The 22,447-nt window shown below is 33.7% G+C and overlaps 1 protein-coding gene across 1 annotated transcript; it reads left to right on the top strand.

The window, feature by feature from the left end:
- Positions 1 to 2,025: 2,025 nt before the first annotated feature.
- On the top strand, positions 2,026 to 20,495 carry LOC111601312 (tachykinin-like peptides receptor 86C). Its single transcript, XM_023317836.2, is given in 9 exon segments — positions 2,026 to 2,207; positions 16,357 to 16,502; positions 16,736 to 16,949; positions 17,053 to 17,187; positions 19,036 to 19,116; positions 19,183 to 19,530; positions 19,699 to 19,817; positions 19,886 to 19,969; positions 19,972 to 20,495. Coding segments are annotated over 9 exon segments (1,590 nt in total). The 3' UTR covers positions 20,253 to 20,495.
- The last annotated feature ends 1,952 nt before the right edge of the window (positions 20,496 to 22,447 follow it).

Raw genomic sequence — 22,447 nt, 5'->3', positions numbered from 1 at the left:
ATGTGATTGGTAAACGTGTAAATATTTGGCGGAATTTTAACACCAAACACGTAGGGTGTGCGAAGGCGTGAGTGTGCGTGTGTCGGCTGTAACATTCAGTTGGTCCCCGGACTTCACTATATAAAACGAAAACAACAAACGTGCATAAATTTTACATAATAAACATGTTGGAAACAACATGAATATAAACAAGAGTGCAAATATGTTAGGGGCGGGATCTGATGAGTGTGTCTGTCTGGATGTTTGCATGTCTGTATCATAGGCAGCTCGCAGTAAATGTATGCCATAAACTATACGTAACAGAAACACAACAACAAGAATGCATATGCCTGCGTATTTATAAGCTAGCTGAATACACACATACATACATATGTGTATCCACGATGCATAAATGTCGAGATGGGCAGTCGTAATCTGAAATGCGCAAATACATGTATGCCACTCACATTTACAAAGAGACACAAACACATAAACAGTTAGATAGACGGACAGTGAAATAGACTCAAACATTTGTAGACTTGAACCATCACAAATACAAATACAAAACAAGTCAAAAACAAACAAGACACTTGTACATCCCACACATTTCGTAGTATAGCCTACGACCCACTGTCCTTGTCCATGTCCTCTATAATGATTTACAGGTCATTCATCATATCAACACGCAGCATGAGAAATTTATTTGCCGCAGCCGCAGCCTAAACAACATCGAAGCCGAGGGCAATAAGTGCACACACCAATAGCAACAACAGCAACATTGATGCTAGTAAATTAGAGAGCACAAGGAACATTGGCGCTTTACTTAATTCGCTCTCGCACTCTCCATTTCTCGGTCTCTCTCTCTGTCTGGAATAAAATGTTGCTAAGTGTTTAGCAACATGCTGACAAGCATTTATTACTGACTTCTCTCAACAGGTTGTGCTTTAATGTTGCTATGCATGTGTTGCAGATGTTGATGTTGCGTTGCTCATAGCTACGCAGTTTTGGCAATCGCGGCAGACATTTTGTAACCACAATGTAGAACGGACCAGTCGTCGGCAACACTCGTGATACTAGAGTTCACTCGCATGCTCGACCTCTTCTAATTGTATTTTGTTCGGCAATTGTACTTAAAGGAATGTACGTTCGTTGGTGTTGCTGTACTAAAAATTTGCAGTGAACGAAACAAAAGATTTGAATAACAAAATTATAGCAAAAATATATTAATGAAAAAAAATTAATTAATCCAATTCAGTGTATTTTATTGTAACGGGCTTAAATAAGGACCACTAAATAAACAAAAATACACACTGCTATTTTTAATAAGCCACATTATAGTAATTCAAGTTAAACTTAAAATTATCTAATAGTCGTTTTTTTAAGTAATACTTTAAAAATTACATAAAAATAAATCATTATATTAAAATTTAAATAGTGGTTTGTGTGTTTAATTCGAACAATATGATGCTAATTCATTGTTTTTCTATATCCTATAAAAATATAATAAAAAATATAAATTAAAATAAATAAAATATAAAAATTAATTAAAGTAACAGCAAAAAGAAAAAATATTATAAATATTAAAACAAAAATATATACTTTAAATTAAAATAACATAATCACAAATTTTAATAACGAAGGCTGTGTATGCGGAATATTTAATAATTGATTGAATTTGAGAAATTGACAGTTAGTGCAATGCGTCGCAGTGGCCCCAATATATTTCGGTTCATCCTACGCAATTCTTCGTCTACCACGCCCAGGTAATGGGTAGGTTTAAATATTCATAAAAGCCGATTAAACTTGCGCCCCCAAAGACTTCAACGGCAAGCGCAGGAGTTGAGCATAAAGCGGATAATTAAGCCCCGTAAATTGGCATGTGCATCTCTTGCTTCGACTTCTGAAACTCCTGCTGCTGCTGTTACTCAAGACCTCTTACCTACGCCGCTGGTCACATATGGCAGTGCAGTGAAATAAATTGACGCAACCAACGATTAACGTTTCTCCCCTCTTTGAACGCCCTTCTCCGCTTGTAAACAAAAAATAATGTCGGAAATTGTGGATACGGAACTCCTAGTGAATTGCACAATTCTCGCTGTGCGTCGCTTCGAGCTAAACAGTATTGTGAACACAACGCTGTTGAATAGCCTTAACCGCACTGAGGTAGTCAGCCTTCTATCCGGCATCATCGAAAATCGAGATAATCTCGATAGCATCAACGAGGCAAAGTAAGTTTTGAATGGCGACGACAATATCCAAACTACATACACGCTAACATAATGACTACCTTCATGCCAAATTTCGTTAATTTTAAGTTAAATCTTAATTTAAATTATGCACTTTCAAATTACGTTCAGTTTGATTTAATGAATCTTTGTTTACATTGACCAAAGATGAAACTACAATTTCAATTGATTTGTGAGCAATTTGAACCTCCTTTAAATATCAACATAGAATGTTTTTTAATTGAGTTTCAAGAAATTGCTACAAGAAATCAGTTGAGTGACTGTTAAGAAGAAACAAATTTGTCATATAAGAAAAAGTAAACAGTTTATCAGTTTTGAAGCTATAAACTTGAAGTAAATACCCGTGTATAGGACACGTAGATAAAAACATTAAGATTCAATATACCATTGTGGGCGTAGTCATATCATAGATTTATAGCTAAAAATACGAAGGGTTGTTATATATAAAAATGGTTTGTATATAAATATTATATCTTTCAAATTCCATCTTGGATTAACAGAAATTATATATTTGCCTCATTGCGGCGTGGCAAACTGTGCCGTCTTTTAATTTTTTATAAATGGCATTAAAAGTAATGTTCACGACTTAAGTTAATAATTGCTAAATGGAAATATTGCATAAAAATGTATTTATATTCAGAAAGTTGACTAGAAGATCCTTTTTAAAAATTTTGTTAAAATCTAAATTTGTATTTTAGCTTATTGTCAGCACTTAGTAATTAGGTTAATTGAAAATAAATGGACGGAATTGGAGGATAAGAAGTGTAAGCAACTTTTCTTAAGAATAGTCAAATAAAAACGTATTTGAAGTATAATGAAGAAGTTGAATTTCAATTGATGGGTTATAAAAGAGAAATAATAGATGTGAACATCGCTAAAGTCCCCATCGACTTGAAATTTTTTCCGTCTTGTGTTATAAGAATATATAAAAATCATTCAATCAAATCAAACCACAATATGAAATATGAAATAAAACCAATACTGGAGCGCCCAAAAAGAATTTTTAGTTTGACAAATAAAGAGTTTTATTCTTTAATAAAAGACAGAGTACAAAATCAAAAGTATACATACGTAAACAATGATTAAGCTCATAAATAAGAAGCAAACTTTTTTGAGGGGCACTAAAGACGACAGAAATCTCAGTGAAAAGAGCCCGCGGCATGTGTGCCATATTTTTCTGAAATATTTAAAAAATTCATCAACTTCTATGATCACCAGAATGTGAAAATTGCACACAAAAAGGGCAACATTTTAAAAGAGTTTTTCAATCAAATTAATTGCAAACAAAATCCGGGAAAGAAACAACGTATTATATAAAATAGTCTGTGATTGACATGCAAATAAAAAATGTGATAAAATACATAAAGGAGCGACGCAGAAGAACACAATACAATTCTGACTACAAATTATAGCAGCAGTCAACAATTCAGAAAACATCAATTGTATCATATATCATTTTATTTTTGTTTTGTTTTTATTTTTTTGGCGGACATCGAGCCAACAAACCAACCAAATAATTCTGAAATTATTAATATAATTTTTTTAAGCGTAAATAATTGATACATATAAGCTCTTCTCGAATAATAACAGTCGTTTCACATAAATATATTTTGTCGGCTGTTCAGCCATCGACTCCTTTCTATCGCTGTTTTTAATTAATTTATCTAATGAAATATTTAAATAAATTTAAAATGGTAAGGGTAAATTAATGTTAATTACCATTTCGTAAATAGTTCGAGTAAAGAGCAATTTGCAACATATTTCAACTGCGCGATTCACAGATTTTTAATATCATTTATCTAAGGCAATTATGCGCAGGCCAACCAACGTTTATAAAAATTAAAATTGTGTGGTTTGTTTAATTGCCAAATATTTATAAATAAACCAGATTTCCCCAAAATTCTATAAATTTCTGCTTTTTGTGAGATTTTATTTCCCTAAAAACATAATTAAGTGTGTTAAATTCTAGAGAAATTAAATATTTCGAATTGCTGCTTTCATTCGCTTCCTGTTACCAAGAATTTTAAGTCTACATCGATGTCTAATTCTTGGACGGACAGAAAATAATTTATGGATTTCAGATGTTTCAGTTACTTTTGGATTGTTCTTCAAATTATAAACATGAACGTGCAATTACAGTTACAATTAAAGTTGCAAAAGGCATGAGAAATGGTTAGCATATAAAGAACAAGACTTTTTAAAATATCTTTCAAAATGTTTGGTATCTAAAGAAATTGCCTTGAGCCACATGTTATTTAATTTAGCTGAAAATCTTGTACAATTGAAAAAATACTGCAAGAAATGGACAGATTTTCGTCGAAAGCAAACGAAATCAAACATGTGCAAACAAAATGACATAAGAGTCTGTGATATCAGCTAGAAAGTAGTGCAAATACAAGTAGTGACTATCCGACTGAGAAGAAACTGAGAAAAGTGCCAGATAAACATGTACAAATGTTGACAGAAACATGGAGGACTACTACTCTAGTCAGGAGCATTCGGCAAGCATATACCTTGAACCTTGGTTGTCTACATAACAAATAAGAGTTTGAGCTTTTATTAATTTTCGCTGAGAAAAATATTTGAAGCTTATCTCCGAAATCAAAAAGTTAACTTGAGAACCCCAATTTGATTTTGTCAGGATTCGACTAGAGTCTCCATAACCAAAAACTATTTCTATCATTGTCTTATTTTACACAATTCAAACTTAATTCATTCGCAATTCGAATTGTATTCTTTTGTACTGAATGTATGTAAGTAAAGGAAACGGGCTCAGAGTATAAAAAGGATTGTATCTCCTGGAAATATAGATAACAGCAAAAAATCAGAAAGACATGACCAGACAACATGACCAGACATTTATGTATACAAATTTTTGTGTGTTTTAGAAACTCGCTTGAAACTTTTCTAACTTTGTAAATAACAATTTTCGGCTTTGAAGTATCGTTGGTAACTTTTTATACCACAGTAAATAATTTAATTTCTCAAGTGTTCGAGATATGTTCAAATACCTAAGTTCGGTATACACATATGTGAATCGAATTCGTTGAAATTGAATAAATGATCTACGATTGCTATAGGATCTCGACTACAGTAGGACATACAGCTGGACAGGTATACAGGTATCGGCTGTTAATATGTTGTAATATATACAAATTAATTTTAGATTATTTTGGGTAAACAAAAGATATATGTGAAGACATTTTTCATAGATATTGTCTCTATTAATTTAGCCCCGTTAATGTATGGAAATTATCAATTTCTCAGTTCATATAATAAATGTTACACTCCGCTCGTTAAATCTTTCCGAAGTTCTCCTAACAAAAAAACTTTTGAGAAATTCTTTTTTTTTGTTTTGTAGCAATTAAACACTTTCAATGGTTCAATAAAAATATCAGGAAGCACGTTTTGTAAAACTTTTTCGATTATGCCGCTTTTGTATGCTGTGGGCAAACACCGAAATTTACAAGCTTGAATGTCTTGCTTGGGTTGCTAGACTAGCAAATACTCATTGCTTTTCCTATGATAAAAAAGGATGCATATTTTGAATTCTATATTTTATATTGCATTAAACGGACTTAATATATACTCTGTAAATAAAATGTTTTTAACGTATTGTCATCTGTTCTATCTATCTATCTGTTACATACATGCACAGAAATCAGGCATGCTTTAAGCTGAAAGTTTCTGTACAAATTGTAAATTTATTTGCAATGTAAATCAAGTGCGATAATTCAATTAAGCTTAAGTGAATGCAAATCAAATAATAATAATCAGTGAAATCAAATTTCAATTTAAGGTAATATCATTTACACATAAATATTTATATATAGAATAGCAATTTGAAATATTTTTTGTCGAACAATTATAGTGCTTACAAATTTATATCAAAACTCGCCTATTTAAGGGAACATTTCTTTTTAAGTAATGACTTTGATCTGCTCAAAGCTTAAATGCTTTAAACCTTTAATCTTATATGTTACTCTCTACATCAACAATCTTAATGCTGCACACCATTACATTTTACCAATATACCCTACTTTCGTATTTTCAGTGGGCTGAGGGATAACAAAAAATTAACTTTTCCAAGGCTTAAGTCTCATGATGTCAACACACACCATGGTCCCATTGAGACGTTATTTCCTCGTTAGCAAACTATCATTAAGTAAAACCTGGACGAAAGACTAATTAAAAGTCGGAAAAGTATTTTTCTCAATGCAGGAACTGCCTTGAATAACATTTAATGCAACTTGTAAGCTAGTTGTAATGGATATGATATTGAGTTGTTCTGCTATAAATTTTAGCTGCTAATTACTTTGTAAGATATATCCCTTATACCTCACTACTGGCTCATATATATATATATATATATATATATATATATATATATATATATATATATATATGTAAATATACATACATATGTATGATATAGAGAGTTGTCACAAAATTAAGGTATACCAAACAAAGGTGCACGCAACTCAGAGTGAAGATAAGCTGCGGATTTACATTCGTTTCGTTGCGAAAATTTGCAAATTGCTTTTGAGTTGACACACAACAGGAGAGAACTGTGCTACGAGCAATAATTGAATTCAGTACGAAAATCTATCCAACTAATCCCCAGCACAACTTTCACAAACAGACCAGTTAACAACAGCTAAAATATGTTCGGGGCAAAACTTTCATCAGTATACATGCAGTTAGCCTAAAAAAGAAGTAAGAAGGCTCTAGTCGGGAGTGTCCGACTAGGGGATATTCTCAATTGCGGTCAATCTGGGTCATCAAATATACTAATTTGTATTAATGGATAAATTCAGCAAAGCATATGCCCCTAATCATATAAGAGTGTAAAATTATAATAATTTTCAACTACAACTACACGTGGTTCTACGTAAACTACGCAAAGCGTTTCAAGTGTCTAATTCTTATAGAATCCGAAATCGATGCTTTAATAAAAATATACAGGCAGAGCGAATGAGCGGACAGAAGGATGGACAGATTGACAGACGGGCAGAGCCAGATCGACTCAATTCTTTGACCTAATCAAGAATACTTTCGCTTATACTAAACATTCCAATAGACGCATTATACCCTTCATTCTGAATTTCAATGGGCTCAGAGTATACTACAACATTTTTGGGATTTATTTTGGCCATCTTTTTAGCTTGGCTGTGTGCAAAAAAGTTAATGTTCTTTATGCGGACCACTCAGCTTTGCGAGTACGTGTGGGCAGCGGCAAACCTCAACCACCCCACTAACCAGTTAGCTAACTACCTGACCTAGTCTGCGTTAATCTCATTATGAGGTCTGTAGCGTGCGGCTTAGGCGCAATCAAGGTGTCAACAAATAGAAGCATTTGTTACTTCCGCGTGTATCTGAAGCGTATACTTGTTCACTGCGCTTTTATAAAACTGCGTCTTTCTCTCCATTTGTCTGATTGAACTTTATGTGTCGTCCCCGCTGCGTAAACGTACTTAATCTGGCTTCACTATATCAGTAAGTATACGGAACGTAAGCCCACATTATGCGAAAATATTCTTGGATTTAAAGCTGCTTGAATATATTTTCTTTTGGCATTTTTATGTTTATGAGTTTTCATGCGCTTATTGATTTTGATGCGCAACGAATGACAAGGATCGGAATTTCGAGCATTAGATGGTCTTTGGTCTTCGGTATTTGCTGTTTTTATGGCTGGACCTCAAATCCAATCACAATTTATGTGCGCGCATAAAAATAATTTAAAGTACTTCAAGCTGAACACACTGTTACTAGAAGCCAACGTTAACTGTTTGGCTTTACTCCTGCACAATGACAAAGCGCTCTAACAAAACAGAAAAGGACATAATAGGATAACTCGTTCTGGCCAAATGCTTTTTATGTGAGCGTTCCCAGCCAAATGTTAACCCAGCAAAAATGCCAGAATGTGCCTTGAAAAATACTCTTGCAATTATGCTGCTTACTTATTCTGTTGCCTACTTCAAGGCTGACCAAGTGTCTATTTGGCCTCTCGATCTCTTGGTTCTTGCCAGAAATTTGCATATGACAAATTTTTCAATTAAGTTTTTTTTTCTGAATATTGTCCGAAAAACGTTTCCTGCTTTCTGAGCCCTTGTTGAATAATTGCTGCAATGAAAGGTCGACGGCCATGAATGTGATACAATGAAAAGTAAGACACAGGATATACTGGCATTTTTAATATCCTATGTAACTTATAATGAAAAGAAAAGCTCAGTATTTTACAAAATATATATCTATATATAGGTTATCATATATAAAAATAATAAACAATTTTCTATTTAGATTTATTTTTATTTATTTCCAAGTCTTTAAATTCATAAAATATTTGTTTAAATATTTTGTTCAATCTAGTTCATATTTTAGGACATCTGAAATTCATGTTATGTATATGCTTGCATTTATGTTTTAATTATAAAAGTTAATTTATTATCAGGAATATTAATTGTTGTAAATTGTTATACTTCTGTTTAAGTTTATTGTTAACTATATTTTTGTGTGAATATTTACAATTATATTTATAAACATCTAAGTTATGTATCTTTTCAGTCATCGCAGTAGCCATAATTTCATTAGTTTAGGCCATAAAGTCTAAAACATTCTAAATTAAATTGAAAATGCCACAGGCTATAAATACATTAGTGGCCACTTAATGGCAACAATGGTCAGGATTTGTTTGTTTTACAACGCACTGCTCTGCTGCTGTTCAACACTTCCGAAAAAGCCAAACAATGAACTACACAAATCTCGGCCATAAATCCAAATTGAAATGGGCCAGATTTGCATTGAATACGTAGAAGGAGAACTTTCTGTACGTGTCCCAAAATGTGTGTAGCCGATAGAAACAAACATATATGTGCGCGTGTGCTCTTGCTATACCCTGTACACATTTGAGATGGTAAAACGAGTTATGGTGTTGTAATATGTTAACATGTGTTTAACAGACAGAAGGAGACTAAGCTGACACCATAAGTTGTTTACATATATTCTTGATCCGACTGAACAGCCAAGCGATAGACCCATAATTGGGGTTTGCTTTTGCCAAATTGTCTGTCTGCTCGTATCGTTGTCTGTACTTACAATTGATTGGCAGATATTTTAATATAATAATATAATAAAGTTTCTTCATTTTGATCTAAAGCCATATTATATATATTTAACTTGCTTAGACATACATACCCTTGTATGTATGTTATGATTGCAAGCGTAACATCAAAGTTAGGGTATGTGTTTACTGTACATCTCCGACAAGAATCTATTGGCTTTTTTGGGGAGTGGCCCCACTGTCGATAATAATGGGACTGATGATACGAACGAGTGGTCATGATTTTGACAACGGAACTCGTCCTTGGTCATTTGTCAAGCATCGGTGAGCATTAAAGGATTGCCTTATCAGTAAAGGGATTTCAGCGGAATGAATTTTCAAAATTGATTGCTTTTTCCAATACTTATAACTAAATTCTTTAGCCGCCATCTGGCATTAAATTGGATTTTATTTTGCCTGCAACTAAGAGCTAATAAACTTAATAACCAAATAGTTCACTGCAGGATCTCTCTAATATGTTATTTTATTATTCTCTTTCATATTGAAAAGTACAAAATGTGCAATTTAAAGTACTCGGCACTTTTAAGTAGCTCTACTTATGTGTCACCTGCTTGTTTCCGCATTCACGGTTTGTGCTTAAAAGTTGAATTGAATTGAGATTGCGTAGCCAAGGACTTGGCTTGTACATAATTTTGTGCTAGCTTATGAACTATTCAAGAACGTGAGTCTCAACTTTCCAGCTAGTATCGTGGCCATCATAAGTTAGTCGGTCACCTTACTTAGCGAATGCTGCAACTTTTCCGGTTACCATTGGTAACTTTCCGTTTCGTACCTTTGACTTACCGCAGGCGTAAAGTGCGGCCATGGTTGAAACGCAGTGACTACGACTGCTACAGTGACGGCGATTGTGAGTGTGGCTGTGACAAAGGTAAAAAACCGCAAACCTCTCAATTTGGGCTGCCTGTTCGGCGCGCATAAAATATGCAGAGTAATGTACTAAATGTCAGCAAGAGCTCGCAGTCACGCACAGCTGCAACAGAAGCTCATTTAAAATGCTGCAGCAAATTACCAACAGCGAATTTTTTTCTGAAATTTTTAATATATATGTGACATATATGGGAGCCAGAAACTATTCCACCGATATGTATTCCATCCTACTCGTACTGAGCCCTGCCTAACTCTCATGGGTTGACAGCTAAGTGATAAGTTAATGTCGCTGGGTAGAAACTATTTAATTGAATAATTTGTTCTATTTAATGAAGGTAATTTGTTGGTGGCAACACTTGTGCTTACCTTCGCTATAATTGTGTATAATATACGTGGCAAATTACCGCAGGTTGCACTATGATTAATGGCAGTTTCCCTTATGACCGCAATTTGCTTCAAGCGCTCAAATGTAGGCTATATTATTTTAAGCGCTCGCTAATAGCTCGCTTATTTGGCTTTTGACTACTTAAAGCGATTTATAAGCAGCTTAAATTCTTTTGAGTTCAGTGGTTGTTAGATAGGTACGACATTTTAATGTCTTGTAATTTGAATATATTGTGGGGTCAAAAAGAAATGGCTTCAGTTGCGACATTTATATTGATTCTTTGTTTGTTAAACACAACTGTATTTATGACTTAAACTGACCTAACAGAAATGTAAACACATTTCTATTTCATGCATCAAACAGAGTTCTAGTCTTAGTTAGTTGGTTCCGAATACTTTCAACTTATACAAAGTAAAACTAAAATAAATTATTCAATCTTTTATTTTAATATATATATTACTTTACTTTACTTAAGTCTGAGCGACCTCTTTCTTTTTTACTATTTTTTATAGGTAGCTAACGTGTATTACAATTTACAAAATAAATCATTTAAGCCAAATATGATCGCTATGACCAAAAACATATGCTCTCTGAAAGTTTTCAAAAATATATTCAAGTCTGTAGCTGACAAACAACATTTTCTGATTCAATTGCAATTGCTTCGTAATCACTGCAGATTGTTATTTGGAACTTTCTCAAATGCCAAAAACATTTTAGCGCTTGACACTTGTGCGCTAGAATAGTTTCTTTTTAGTATATCCCAGTTTTTTTTGGCGCTTCTGCTAAAATTTGCATAAGCAGCAAAATTGATTGCGTGCCAAGCTCTGAATGTAGTCGATGCCAAATTTGCTACAGCTGAATTTGTTTTCTTGACGTCCAACGTTTTCCTTGGAAAGTGCCGATAAACATTTAAATTAAAGTATAAAAGTAAAAATAATAATAATGGAAAAGATTTTGTCTTCATTACGTCCCTCAACCCAAGCAAAATGTGTTTTAAGCCAACGGAAATAATTAGTATACTTTTGTTTGGCCCCGACTTCCGGGCAGCCTTTCTTACCAGATTGTTATTATAATGATAGCAATTATTTATTTTCGTGCCAAGGGATTATTTAGAACAAAATTATAATAAAGTATTAATAAAATTAATGGGAGCTGCACAAAAGCCGGAGCTGTGATAATCAACTCCGATTTCGCTTAAATTTGTTCACAAATTATTTTCAATAGCACTAATGAAATTCTGTATTTCCATTTTTGTTTCAGTTAACACACAATATATTTTCTTTAAATTTAATGAATTTAAAAATTATATTATATATATATTATATTTATATATTGTATTATATTTATATATATTACTACAAAGTATTTGTTGATGTAAGCTTAATTTGCTTAATATATTTGTATTGTATGGCAAAGATTTGAACATCGAAGGGATACAAGTTGGGAAATATAGTTTGACTTTTTTCTTAGTGGTTGGAATAATTCTCAAAAAGTTGGAGTCTAAATGAGACTTTGGCAAATTCAAATATAAAACAAATGCTCTTAAATATTTATATATATTTATTGAATATGGTTATTTGTTAATCGCAATATAAACTTCTATTGTAATTAACAAATAACCATACAAGAATCAATACTAAAGGATATGGCTAAAGTGTATATAGTATATATTGTTATTCGTGGCATTACGTATTTACGTGCCACGAAACACGACACGTGCCCGAGTCAAGCTGCGGCTGAAAAGTAGGCTACACAAATTGCATGCCACTCAAGAGCAGACAATAACGAAGTACATCCGTTTCCTTAGTCCCATGTAGAACTTTTTCGAATGACAGCTAAACGAATTAGGGTCTGGGCTTTGGTCTGGGCTGGTCACTGAAAACTATTGGCTGCTGCTCAGTGTTGGCACATGCCGCAGGATGCAATTATGCAAATTGAAAGCAGATATTGTCAATTTGCTCTTATATGCAATATGCACACAATTGCATATGCACTTTTAATTGCATATGAATTGCAACAATATGATAATTAGGCTCTCTGACAAATTGACTGCCCCCGCAACCAATTCAAATTGAATGCTATTTCAACATAGGCTCAATTTGCCAATTTTGTGGTGTGTTTTCTGTTCTCGAGGAATGAAAGAAAATCGCTGTCGGATTCTCGACTGCAGAATACTCGCTTTTGATCCAAACGCAGTTTTATTTATTGGAAGCTAGATCAACCATATAACTATGTATAGTTTTAGATTTACCGCATTACACGTAAGAGTCTAATTTATAGCGCTATCTGTAGTCGAGGTTAACGTGGGATAAATTCTAGACTAGCCAGATGGCTAAAATATGTTTTCGATTTGCCGCTTCTTAATTTAGCAATTGATATGTTACTGCACTAAATTCTTATCTTACTTGTTACATTGCGTTTAATACGTAATTTAAGGTTGAACTATTGCTTTACTATTAGAACAATGAAAACATAATTAGTTTTTTTTCATTACCAACATCTTAAAGAGACGCACACTCTCACGAGTAAATAAACAGACGGAAAACGGATGGGACATTGCAGGAAAGCAATTTTAGGGTCTTTTTCGTGAATAAGTAAATATCATAGTTATCCTTTTTATTTTATCCTTGCCCAAGTCGAAGACAACTCTGAACTTACATTAATTGCTTGCCATTGTTGTAAACGAATCGAACGACGACTAGGGCACAGACATCCTTTGCGATAATTAAATCGATGCTCTATACGTCTCAACTAATTGAGTTAATTACGAGCATGTACGGTTTGGTTAACATATAATTATTTACTAAATTTATATGTAATCCAAACCAAAACGAATTATCTTAAATTCGGTTCAGGCGTCTATTGGAAATCTAGTTAGCTGTATTTGGGAGATATTCTGAAGAGCTTTTCTTGAAATAAGTTGGGTTTTAGCTGTATACCACGTAAATAAGTTTTGCGGTAATCGGATTAAGATACTTGAAATTTATTTAAGCACGTTCATCGTATTAAGAGATTCGCATAACTTCTAGTTTGTGCAAAATGCCTAAATTTGAGCTCTGTTGATTTGTAAGAAATAGTAACATTTATTCAGGTGAATAGAGTAGAATTTAATCCGTCAGCCTCATTGAGGGATTAGCTTTCAAATTATTAATGCAGTTTTTAATAAAATGCTAAATAATATGCATATACAAAAATAAAATAGTGCAATAAATTTTTATAATATATTAGTAAAATCAGAAGTTGTAAGGCGAGAGGAAATTGTTAATTTTAAACAATTCCAGAAGCAAATTATTATAGCATAAGGTTGTTGAAGCACAAAATGTTGCGTAAAATGTGTGTTCGTGTGTGTGTGTGTGGGTGCTAATATTTATTTGTGGGCTCTATATTACAGAATTTATAATTTATATATATATTTAATATATATATATATATATAACATATTTTAACATATTTTTTATTTATAAATATATATATATATATATATATATATATATATATATATATATATATATATATATATATATATATATATATATATATATATTTATAAATAAAAAATATGTTAACTCAATATATTTAAAATTGTTTAACTCTTTACAAAAAATTATAACTTTTTTTATTTGTATATATACCTTTATATATATCCCTCAATCTTCGTTCAGCTGTTCAGCTTAAGTTAGATGAAATCCAATTTTTCCAATATGACGCATTGACACAAACATCCCTCTAAGAAGCACATGATTATATTCAAATTCGCTACAGATCAAGTGGTTATTATAGCTATTTTGCACACATGTGCCACTCATCAGGATGTCATGCTTATGCAAAAGCTTAATGAAAATTAAATATTACCTCCGACTATTGCTTAATTGCTTATCTAGTGGAAAGCCGTGCAACATTCACTTGAAGCTTGAGGTGGGAAGTGGTTTATTAGAGATTGTTGCTCATACGAACGGATGAAGCTCAAATTAAATCACCGAAAACTACAGATTCGATTTGCAGCGTTATTGCGTTATTTTCCCTCATCAGCAGTCTCCTTTTTACCAATTTGAGCTCAACTTGAGCTTCATTGACTTTTCATTGTTATCTTAGAGCTGCTTTGGCCAGCTTGCAAAGGGCGAAAAGGTCTGAGAGCAAATCAAACATGAGCTTGTTTGTGTCCATAAAAATTGAATTTATCTAGGCAGTTGATGCTCATTTTTATGTATATAAATCTATATATAATTGTAAAATTATATATAAATTTTTAAAAGAAATAAAATAATGCTTATCTTTTAAAACAGAAAAACCCTAAGCTCATTGACTTTATTGACTCCAATAAATGAATCTTATAAATATACCAATTTCTTGGTTGGTTCGTGGCTAGCACGCGCATTCAAATAATCGATATTTTATGGTTATTGATTTAAAAATTGATCAAAATGCAGTTTCTTATTTATTATATTTCGTATGGCTTAAGAGCTAGAGCCTCCAATTGTTGTATATAGTATATATATGTATATTTTATATAATTTTTATATTTGTTACATTTTGGATACCGCCACCAAACATTCCCAATTTCTTCAAGTTTAAGTTCAGTTGGAAATACGGCTAATGTGCTTGCATTTTTACTCAGCTGAAAATTACTTCAATCGAATAGATCATATGCTGAAAATTTCAATGAAATCCAGTAAGTAAAACAGAAGTTAACAGAAGTTAAGAACAAATCGATTGGCCAATTTGCAAAAGCACACGTCAAGCGTATGCATTTCCAAGCATATGCATTTCTCCTATGCACACAAACATTCAAATGGGAGTATTCTTCTCTATTCCAAGAATCTAAATTGCCATGGAATTGTGCTTGAATTATCAGCTGCTACTTAAGTTGAGATTTGCAAGTTCCTGCCTCTAAGGAGAGGCGGCGCTCGTTGCTGTCAAGTTCTGAGTTTGATGCCAATAAATTTATTATTAAAAAACGCAGAGGACACCCCGACCACTTTCTTACTTGTTTTATAATTGTTTGTTCGTTGTTTCGTAAATTACAAATTATTTTTTATTTGTTAAAAAAGAAATGCAACTATATGCAAAAAGATACATGAATAAGCTACATAACCACGATAATGCTCTACCACTAAGGCTACTGGATGACTCAAGCAACCACAGGCGACTTAAAAGATTTCATGTCCTAGACATGCCCCACAGAAATAGATAAATATGTAATGTAGGTAAATATATAGATTGATTTCATTAGAGTCCAAGACATCCGGCCATGTAATATTATTGTTAAAAAATTTGTTTATTGTCTAGTATAAGACAGATTGCAAATAAAAACCGCAAAAATTAAAAAAAAAACTTTTCAATATTTATCGATTACATATTTGACTTATCTATAGCTTATATTTATATTAATAATTCTATTAAACAACCGATGTGTGGCACACAAAGGACAACCGTTTAGGTAATGCAGAAATCCTTGATGCACGTGCTGGAACATGCGCTTGTATTTGTTTGCGATGCAGTTTTATTGAAGCCACTGTGACGTAAATTGATTTGTATTTTGATGAGCACACTCATACAAATACTCACATAGATTAATATATATCTGCTAGCGTGTCCAAAGGCCTTTTGGAAGCTCGTATTTGCAATTGTTGTGTACATTGAGCAATAGTTTTGCATTTATTTCTTTTTTGTATGTGGATGTACATGTGCTTACATTAAACTTCTCTCTCTCTCTATCTATCTGTCTCTACTTCTCATTGTCTCTCTCCATCACTGAGCAGGGACTTTCTCACTGAATGCCTCTTTCCATCGCCCACACGGCCATATGAGTTGCCGTGGGAGCAGAAAACAATTTGGGCTATCGTGTTTGGTCTGATGATGTTCGTGGCTATTGCGGGCAACGGAATAGTGCTGTGGATTGTAACAGGTAAGCTTTTAATAGGTAAACGGCTTAACGTGCCAGCAATTGTTTAAAATGCGATGCTCTAAAGCGCAATCTCGACATGTGAACACGTGGACTTAAACCGTGTATGGTCACATAGCTGTTCGTATGTCAACTTCGCTACTATTGCTTTGAAAGGCAAAGCAACCAATATCCGGTGGCTTTGTCTTTGTTGTCACGTCTTACAATTTCTGGCATTTTCTCGTTTCTGTCCGCAGGACATCGCAGTATGCGCACGGTCACAAATTACTTCCTGCTGAACCTGAGCATCGCTGACCTGCTAATGTCCTCCTTGAATTGTGTCTTCAACTTTATATTCATGGTGAACTCGGATTGGCCATTTGGCTCGATTTATTGCACCATCAACAATTTTGTAGCCAACGTAACGGTTTCAACTTCGGTCTTCACCCTGGTCGCCATCTCCTTCGACAGGTGAGTGCTAAGTGTTTGCCATAATTCCATTGCACCATTGATATACATCTGTATTCCCATCCGCATCGGCATCCGTTGTTGCATCCGTTTCGTATACTTTCAGATACATTGCCATAGTACACCCGCTGAAACGCCGCACGTCGCGTCGCAAAGTGCGCTTCATTCTCGTCCTGATCTGGGCACTGAGCTGTGTCCTGTCCGCCCCCTGTCTGCTCTACTCCAGCATCATGACAAAGCAGTAAGTGAAGTGACTCCACGATGTATATATATATATATATATATATGACCTTGTCTCGGCTTTACAAAGTCAGCGGCGGGGCCAGCAGTCTCAGCCGAATATTTTGTTTATTTTCCGACAGTAATAAACATAAAGAACTTTGAAAGACAAAAGTTCAAGATACTTTTCACGTAGATACTTTCACGCACAAAACACCACCTGCAGCGTAGTCACCCGCTGTGGTTTCTAACCATATTTCCATCGATTCGCTGATACTTCAAGATGTTGTACTATGTGTTTGCTAGCCCCTTCCCATCGCTCAAATATATTATATTAGCTAACACTGTCAGTTGACGTCAATGCAAGCACCTGAAGCTAAACAAGCCTCCTAACTTCACTTTGATTTGAATTTTACGCAAATTCACGCACTTCAATGAGCCAAATGGCACGTTCACTTAATAGAATTGAAGCATTTTATATTTAACCTACTTGACTGACTGACGGACGGATGGACTGATGCACTGAGTGGACTGATTAAATGAGTTTCACTGGCAAACATTCTTGAGATAAAACGTTGCCTAGGGTAATAGACAAGCTCACTTATCGAAAAATTTATAGCATATTGAGCTTAAATCTGTATATAAGTGGAAGAAGAAAAAGTATTAACTAACGAAGAAATTGACGCATATGAGCACATATTATTAGCTCAGGCAATTTGTTTAAGAGGATAAATGCACAAATTCGCACCAAGTTGTGGGTGGCAGACACACATAGGATTTGTACAATAATACAAAATAATACAAAAGTTAAGTCTGGCTGGCTGAAGATAAGCTTTTTTCCTTAAAAATTCAATTATAGATTTAGATAATAATTGAAAATTATATGACACTTAGAAAAGCAGATTGACTACCAGAAAAATGTCATAAATAGTAAGTAAAATTTAAATATATATTTAAAATATGAAGTATCACGTAAAAAATATTTAATGAATACTCTTTAGAACTATCGGTACTTAAATTGATGGAAAATCAAAAACTATGACAAAGATAAGCAAGAACAATTTATTTAGACATAACTGAACACAAAAAATATCGGAAAGTCGAAATCAACTGCGAGAAACATTATGTTAGTGTGGGAAGCAGACAGAACAAATATAAAAAATATAAGGGAATATCACTAATGTAAGAAAAGCCCCTAATATATAGACAAAAATATATAAATATATAAATATACACAGTCAAGAAAGTATATCATATCTATTAAAATATATTTAAAAACTATAAATAAATCAAATTCCAGTGAAACTATTAACTAATTATTCAATATTTAACTCATTAAGCGCAATTGGATTGAATTGGACTGAATTGTTCAACCAGAAAACAGACAAATCTATTGGGCTGCAAACTTGACCTTAAAGTTGCCAATTTCAACGCTCGAGTTGGCCGACAATTCACTCAATTAATTACCTAACTGCCAATTGCATTCGCAATGAGCCCCTAAACTGCTGGTTCACAAATTGTCGCCGAGGGCGAAGAACTGTTCAATTTTCCAAATCAGATTCTTGTGAAAAGGCTTCGATGTTAAAGTGGTGGAAAAGGCGTCTTTAATATGCCTTTTTCCGTCTTGACGCTTCCCGGTTAACTTTTGGGGCGTGAAAATTTTCACGGGCACTTTGGGTTAGGTTCGCTTTCATAATAATTAAATTATGTTTCAAAGTGTTGGGCGCAACAGAAACTGGTGAGATACCTTTATACATTATATAAATTTCACTTAGGTGCGCGGCAAAAGTTTTATGTTTACCTTACCATTTAAAGCAATTAACATTAGCTGAGATAACGAACGGGTGATATTTATAAAATTACTTGACAGCTATTATAACGGAAAATCGCGTACAGTTTGTTTCATGATGTGGCCCGATGGACGTTATCCCACATCGATGACCGACTATGTGTAAGTATTGAAATGCGCTTTAGCAATACTAAAACTAACTAACTCTAAATAATTATCAATGGACAGCTATAATTTGACCATATTGGTGCTGACCTACGGCATACCCATGATCGTAATGCTCGTCTGCTACTCACTTATGGGTCGAGTTCTGTGGGGTAGTCGGTCGATTGGTGAGAACACGGATCGCCAGATCGAATCGATGAAATCGAAGCGAAAGGTGGTTCGCATGTTCATAGCCATCGTCTCCATCTTTGCCATTTGCTGGTTGCCCTATCATATGTTCTTCATCTATGCCTATCACAACAATCAGGTGGCATCCACAAAGTACGTGCAGCACATGTATCTCGGCTTTTACTGGCTAGCCATGTCCAATGCCATGGTGAATCCGATCATTTACTACTGGATGAACAAGAGGTGAGTTCTAATTGACAATTTATAAATGAGAAGTTCAAGCTACGCCATGAAAATTAAAAAGATGCCAAAATATAATGCTGAAAGCCAGAAAAGAGAAACTGAAAGGAGAACAAAAAAGATTGCAAAAATGAAACTTAAATTTTCTATTTAATATATATCCCTTTGCAGATTCCGCATGTATTTTCAACGGATAATTTTTTGTTGCTGCTTGGGTCTTACACGATACAAGTTTGACTCGCCAAAGAGTAGACTGGCGAACAAGAACAGCTCGAATCGAAATACCAGAGGTACGTACAATGGGACTCTGTAGGTATCTGTATCATGTGATTCATCCAATCGGCATATGTGTGTGTAGTGGAGACCAAAAGCCAGTGGAAGCGCAGCACAATGGAGACTCAAATCCAGCAGGTCCCCATCACATCGTCACGGGAGAGGCAGGCGCTGGACAAGCGCTGAACCACATGGCAGTGGAGTGCATCATCGAGAGGCCAATGGATGATAATAGCTCCCCCATTTGCCTATCTATTAACAACAGCATGGGCGAGCGACAGCATGTGAGAATTAAATACATTTCATGCGATGAGGACAACAATCCCATTGAGGAAGCGTCCGAAGGCAACAGCAACCAAAGTCACAGTTACAGTCATAGTCACAGTCACGGTCACAATCACACCCACAGATGCACTCACAGCCAAAATAAGACAGGCATTCAGCAACTGTGATGTAAAAGTATTGAAACGGTTTCGTCTTTTGAAAGAGAGCCAATCAAAAGAAGAGTAATTTCATTGTAAATACGAAACAAGAAGTTGTGGTTTTCAGACAAACGAATATTAACGAAATTGTATGAATTTTTAGAGTGTAATCCAAAACGTTTTCATCCACTCAAATATGTAAGTAATACATCAATAATGAGATGTACGTTTTTAATGTTGTATAAATATATAGTACAATTTAAATTTATTGTAGCGGCTCGAATATAAATATGTATTTCCTCTCTCTGCTTATTACAATTTAAATTAAATGAATGTCTTTTAAATAGTGGAGAAGTTCATAAATTACATATTGTTGAATATTCGGGTTTTTAATATGTAAACTTTTTATTTTGATTTTGTTTTACACTGACAAATTTGAGTTTCTCATATTATTTATCCATATATATATATATATATGTATAAATATTTAAACATGTATGTAATTGTGTAAATTGTAAATAAATCGTAGAATTTGGTGAAATTTTAAAAAATTTTGGAATATTTGTATAATGGGTCTTAAAAAAGTGGGTCCTTTAACTTAATAAAAATTTTAAATGCGGAACTGTGAGTTCTGCAAATACAAGGATACAATTCTTTCTAGTTCGGTCTGCAGCTTTAGTCCTTCAAATGTAATTCATTCACATTTTGTATTATGTTTTATTCTAAAGCAATTTAATTAAAAAATTAATTTAATTAAAGAATGAATGTGTAAAAGTAAGTCTAAACTAATAATAATACCAAATAATTTATTTTTAAAAATATATTTAAATCAAATTTTTTTTTCTATATATTAAACTTTTTAATAATTTATTGAGATTGTTTATTTAAAAAAATAACTATGAAACATGAATTTCAAAAATTTAATAATAATAAAAAAATCAATCAATAAACATAATATAATATAAACAAATATAACTTTACTTTCTTTTTATTTTAACATAATTTTCTTTTATTTATATATATAAATATAGTTAAACAAGTAAGAAAGCTCTAGTTGGGGTGCCCGACTGGGAGATACCCTGATCCCAGTCCTCTTTGAGTACGACACAGGATTTGAACCCACTATTTTTACGCAACGCGCACCACCGCCACTTCATAATTTTAAAAAATAAAACAATAAAAAATATTTCATCTCCACCGATCTCGGACTCTTTGAGTAGCTGCTTACGAGCATCGCCTCTACCAACGCAGCCACTGCACCACTAGCAAGAAGAGTTGACAATTTGTAGTTTAGTAGCAGCTGATAATTCAAGCAGTATTCAATCGCAATTTCGTTTCTTGGAATAGAAAAGAATACATGCATTTGAATGAATGTGTGCACACGCATAGGACAAATGCGTGCGCGTGGCGCTGCTGACATGTGCTTTTGCAAATTGGCCAAACGTTTTGTTTAATAACTTATGTTTTACTTAATGGATTTTAATGAGATGCAAACGCCTTCACATAATGCCCCTAGTTCCAACTGAACTTAAATTTTAAGAAGTTGGGGTAATTTGGAGCCGGTATCCAAAATCCAAGAAAATTTAGAATTACATAAAATATACATACAAAAACTAAATACAAAATTTGGAGGTTCTAACTCTTAAGACGTTCGAGATATAATTTATTTACTGCATTTCAATAAGGTTTTTATTCGATAACAATTAATTGCGAATAGTTATCGAATATTTGAAACAAACTTGACCTGCGCGTCCTATACACGGACCTACAAAAAAAGTCAAAAAAGTCAATTCTCTAGCTCTTATAAAAGCTGAGATCGACGCGTTCACACATACGGACAGACGGACGGACGGATGTAGAATATGCTGAAAATTTCATTAAAATTGCGATTGAATACTGCTTGAATTATCAGCTGCTACTCAGCATAAATTTTGCAACACTTCCTGTAAGCTGCATTTATAGAGGCGGCGCTCGTAAGCAATTAGTCCCAGGGTTCGAGACAGGTGGAGTTGGAATATTTTTTATTGTTTTTTTTTTTAATTATGAAGTGGCGGTGTTGGTAGAATGGTGCGCGTTGCGTAAAAATAGTGGGTTTGAATCCTAGTGTCGCACTGTCGATTTTTATTTATTTTTTGAATACTCGATACAAACTACGAAAAATATTAAAAAACTCAAAGAGGACTGGGATCAGGGTATCTCCTAGTCTGGCACCCCGACTAGAGCTT

This window comes from Drosophila hydei, unplaced genomic scaffold (assembly GCF_003285905.1).
Source record: "Drosophila hydei strain 15085-1641.00,03,60 unplaced genomic scaffold, DhydRS2 tig00008139-arrow-pilon, whole genome shotgun sequence".
NCBI classification, from domain to species: domain Eukaryota; kingdom Metazoa; phylum Arthropoda; class Insecta; order Diptera; family Drosophilidae; genus Drosophila; species Drosophila hydei.
The sequence above is the reverse complement of the archived record's forward strand: the minus strand, read 5'-3'. Positions and strand labels throughout refer to the sequence as shown.